Source organism: Bison bison, unplaced genomic scaffold, assembly GCF_000754665.1.
Source record: "Bison bison bison isolate TAMUID 2011002044 unplaced genomic scaffold, Bison_UMD1.0 scf7180017864289, whole genome shotgun sequence".
NCBI lineage: Eukaryota > Metazoa > Chordata > Mammalia > Artiodactyla > Bovidae > Bison > Bison bison.
In genome coordinates this window covers 3,077,345-3,081,931 of record NW_011494861.1, presented here as the reverse complement: position 1 = coordinate 3,081,931, position 4,587 = coordinate 3,077,345, and the positions used below count along the sequence as shown (strand labels likewise).

The window sequence follows — 4,587 nt, the reverse complement described above, 5'->3', positions numbered from 1 at the left end:
CACAGCCACGTACCACCTGCTGGGCCCCCAGGAGGAGGGCGAGGGGGTGGTAGACGTCAAGGGCCAGGTGAGGATGGAGGTGCAGGGCGAGGAGGAGAAGAGGGAGGACGAGGAAGATGAGGAGGACGAGGATGTGAGCCGCGTGGACGAGGAGGACTGCCTGGGGGTGCAGAGGGAGGACCGCCGGGGTGGGGACGGGCAGATCAACGAGCAGGTGGAGAAGCTGCGGCGGCCGGAGGGTGCCAGCAACGAGAGCGAGCGGGACTAGGTGGCCTGGGGGGCGGGGCCCGGAGTGGGGAGGGGCCCAGTGGATGGGGTGGGGCCTTGAGGCGGGCGGGGCCCGGGCGACTGAGGGCGGAGCCTGGCCACCCACCCCGCCCCGGACAGACAGGCCTCTGACCTTGATCTCATTCAGGTCGAGGGCTCCGAACTCTCTGGGCTCAAGCCCCTCAGCCCCCTCCCAGACAGAGGTCCGGTCCAGGGGCGTCAGCTGAGTGTCTTAGCCAACCTAACACCGTGCATGACAAGAGGTAGTTTTATTACCTGACTCCTGACCCTCACAGAGGGGGAGCCTGGGGACCCGGCGTCTGCCCTCCCCTCCCTCTGCCCCGGCCCCCTCACTGCTTCTCACCAGTGGCCACGGGGGCCACACTGTCGTGATTCCAAAAGCGATGGCCCTGCTCTCCCCTCCGAGCGAGGGTCCCCCGGTCCCCTATCCAGGCCCTGCCCGGACAATGCTGCCCATGTGTACTTGTCGCATCCCCAGCCCGGTCGCCCGCCACACGTGACAGCGCACTGCTCCTGACCGCTGGCTTGCCGCATGGTGGCTCCGCTACCGCTCTGGGGAGGTGTCCTACCCCACCAGGAGCCAGGCCCGGGGCCCTCCTGTCTGTCCCCCGCCCCGCCCCCAAACGTGTTCTTTTGTGTGATCAGGTATTGGTATCAGAATATAAGATCCGACTGTATATAATTGTAATAAATACGAGCTGCCACTATTTAATTCCTGCCTGTGGCTCCCTGTCTGCTCACGGCACCCCAGCCCTGGGGGTGGATCTCGGTCAAGGCCGCACCAGGTGGGTCCCAGGGAGGGGACGTGGGGTCAGGCCCAGGTAGCCCTGTGGTGGGCCTGCCTCCCTCATCGAGTCTCCCCCACCAGGCAGGTGTCGCCACTGCTCACCCACAGTTGGAGGGTGTCGTCCTGGGTCCGGAGTAGCTGCTGCAGGGCGACATTCCGCCCCAGGAGGAGAAGGGACCTCACGTTACTGTATATAGACCTGGTGTGGAGTGTGATGAGCTCGCCTTCCTTAAATGGATGCGTGTGCTCCCAGGAGAGAGTGTCTCGTTCCCTCTTCCTCCCCCGTCTCCACTCCCTCTCACCCTCCCTGTCTCCCTTTAACCTTCACACAGCTTTTAGCTAAACCCAGGAAAACAGCACTAGATGCTCCTTCCGGGGAGTGCCCGGGGCTGTGGCCGTTGGTGCAGGGGTCAGAAGGCCTGGTCCCACCCTGGGCCTCGTGTAGACACAGGCTTTGGAGACAGAGTGCAGGGACCATGGAGGTGGAGCTGCAGCGGGTATGTACCCTCTGGGGAGTGGAGGGGGCCGAGGCCTCCTGACCCACTGCCGACCTCCCACCCACCCAGCTCTGGGGAGGGAGGAAGCCACAGGCTGAGGGTGAGACACTTGGCAGGCGGGTGTTTTGTCTCAGAAAACATTTCCACTCTCACCCAGGCCCCTTTTTCGGCTCCTGCAGCAAGCTCCTTCCTAACTCTCCAGGGGGGGCCCTCACCCTGCCCCTCTTGAGTATCCAGCCCACTCCCTGGTTTCCCAGGTTTGGTTTTTGATGCTTATCACCTCACATGGTGTTCCAGCTTATGTTCCCCAGGGACCCTCTTCTGAGTTACCTCTGTCTCTTGCCACCCCCACAGAAGCCAGGGTTCTCCATCCCCAGGGCTCCCTGCCTCATCTGGATACAGGACCCAGTTTTTGGGAGTCATGCAGGCAGACCTGAGATGGCAAGCACAGAAGGAGCTGCCCGCTGGGTCGGAAGCACCCCTCGGCCTCGGGGGCTAGAGACAGGGTTCCCCCATGACCTCCTCGGAGAATGGAAGCCTGGGTCCTGCGTGAGCCATCTCGAGGGCTCACCCTCTGCTTGGTGACATTTCTAATGGCCTATCACTTCGCAGAGGTCTCTCCTGCAGTGGGACCAGGCAGGGGGTCAGAGGGCAGACAGCCTGGGACAGAGACACAGCCAGAGCTGCTGGCGTGGGGGCCGCAGGGCATCACGGAGCACATCTTCCCCAACCTGGGGGGTCAGGGGTCTCTCGGGTCCCCAAACTCACTGTGGGAGAGAGGGACGGAAACCTGGGCCTGGGGACCTTTGCCCTGTGGGTCTCGAGCGACGATTTCAGCTTTTGAGGACAGAGAATCTGGCGTGATTTCAGGGAGAAAAAAAACCCCTCCCCAAAACGGCGTGAGTGCTGCCTAATAAAGGCAGCTGCTGGACGGAGGGAAAACAGCCCTTTGAAAAAAAAAAGCCTTTCATTAGAAAAATAATGCATTTCATCCAAATAAGGTAAAAATATTTGGAATGGGGCAGAAGTGAGCAGCAGGCAGCGCCTGTCAGGCCCTTTCTGGAAGGGAGAAGATTATTAAACTCAATTACAAAGTATTTTTGTAAAGTGTCTTTTAAGAGAGAACTCACCCTGGTGCTCAGAGGCTGCAGGACGGCCCTCTGGCCCCCAAGGTCTCGACAGCTGCCCCAGGTGTTTGTGGGCTCTGCCTTGGGCAGGGTCCTTCCTTGGGCAGCCCCTGCTCCCCTGCTCCTTGCGATGCCCCCAGAACAGGCGAGGCAGCCGCTTCTGCCCTGTCTGCCCTGGCCAGTCGGCTTCCTCCTGCGAGGGCTGAGCCGTCGGTGTCCTGGGACACCCTCGTGGAGAAGGGAAGCGTTCTGAGCGAGGGGAGAGGGATGCCGAGCTTGTAAAATGTTCTCTTTTTTGTACTGTGGAGGTTCATGTCAGCTGTTCAAACAGTCCAGCCCGTATTGAAGGACTGGAGGGGACAAAATCCCTCTTGGTCTCTCCACTCGGTTTCACAGGTGTGTGGTTGTAGTCCATCTCTCTTTGTCTGTCTTTTTTAATAAAAACGGGAAGTTGCTCTTCAGTGTTGTGTTGCTTGCTTGTCTCCCTGAAAGTAAAGCGTGTGTGCCCACGGGGCACACATCAGTTGGGAGGGGAGGGCTTCTCTGGAAGGCGTCTCCCTGAGGACCCAGCCAGGACTTAGGTGCTGCTTCTCGGGCTTTGGCCTAGAACCTGCCTCTCCTCTGGTGAGCCCTGCCTCAGACCCAGCCCTGCCCCACCCCACCCCTGCCGCAGACCAAGACCCAGGCAGCAGACTGGCCTGACACCTGATCCTCAGGAGTGTACTTAACCCTTAGTGTTTCTTCACCTGTCTGTTTACAATTGTTTTTGCCAAGGCACCCAAAGAAGAGGATCAGCGTCTCCAGATAGCAGGCAGGAAGGCACCAGGGAGACCCTGAAGGTGGTGGTGGCTCCAGCCTCAGGTGAAGCGCTCACCTGGGCGTAGACCCAGTCCTGACTGACCCCTCCCTGCCCCAGACACCTCTCTGGTCCCTGCTTCTTCATCCTGCACAGGTGTGTCCCATCTCGGGATCGGTTACCCCCTGCTAAGGTCAGACATCTCCAGGGTGCTTGAGGTGATGGTGTGTGACCACCACCTTCTTCCCCGAGAGCTGGCCCAGCCCCTCCCCAAGCCACACCCTCCCTCTGGTTCCGCTCTAATCCAGAAGTGGAGTTTAAATCTCTAGCCATGTGGTGCTTTTTCCCTGAGTGGTGAACAAACCTGACCAGTTTACTTTCGTCAAGCATTTTAAAGCTCTTGCTGTCCTAGCAGAGGAGGTGAGATTTTATCATTTCATAAGGAGGCTGCCTGAAGCCTTCCCTGGCCTGACATGTCTGGGAGGACCTTCTTCATAATGATGAGGCCATGTTTAAAACTCATCTTGGAAACTCAGGTGCCCAGTGCTCCCATCCTAGCCCAGTAGGTCCGGGAGGCTGTTTCCAGGTCATTAGTTCCAGGGTGCCCTGTAGACACAGTGTGCAGCAGCCAGGCGTCAGGGAGGCTCTCTGGGCAGGGCTGAGGGGCCGGGGGTCTTCTGAGGGGGAAAAAGCCTTGGACTTTCTAAGGCCCCGGTGTTTCTCCCAAGTGGCATGGGTGAGGGGCTCACAGGAGAAGCCGCTGGGTCTGGGCCTGTGCTGGCTGTGTGCCCCTGGGAAGTGCACCCCTGGGAGGCACGTCCTGTCCACCCCCTAAGGTGGGGTGGCTCCTCCTGCTAGGGTGGCACAGGCCCAGCCACTGTTCATTCCCCAGGAAGCCAGCTGGTCTGAGGGGACCTGCTTCCTGGAGGCCTTCTTGGGGGCGACAGCACTTCACTACCCCTGTGTCCTAGCCGGGACCAAGGCTCCCCAAGGGGCCAAAGCCACCTCTCATGAAGGTGAACGGGATAACAGGTTGTCTTGGCCCAGGGTCCAGATGGTCTGAGGCCCAGTTGCCCGTGAATGCCGAGGCCT

The 4,587-nt window shown here is 60.1% G+C and overlaps 1 protein-coding gene across 1 annotated transcript in view; it reads left to right on the top strand.

Annotated features, from left to right (window-relative positions):
* Positions 1-3,160, top strand: part of PEX14 (peroxisomal biogenesis factor 14) — a 146,006-nt gene extending 142,846 nt beyond the window's left edge. Inside the window, exon 11 of the mRNA XM_010850188.1 lies at positions 6-3,160. Coding sequence (XP_010848490.1) covers positions 6-268 — 263 coding nt within the window. The 3' untranslated portion in view covers positions 269-3,160. The remainder of the gene's footprint in view (positions 1-5) is intronic.
* The last annotated feature ends 1,427 nt before the right edge of the window (positions 3,161-4,587 follow it).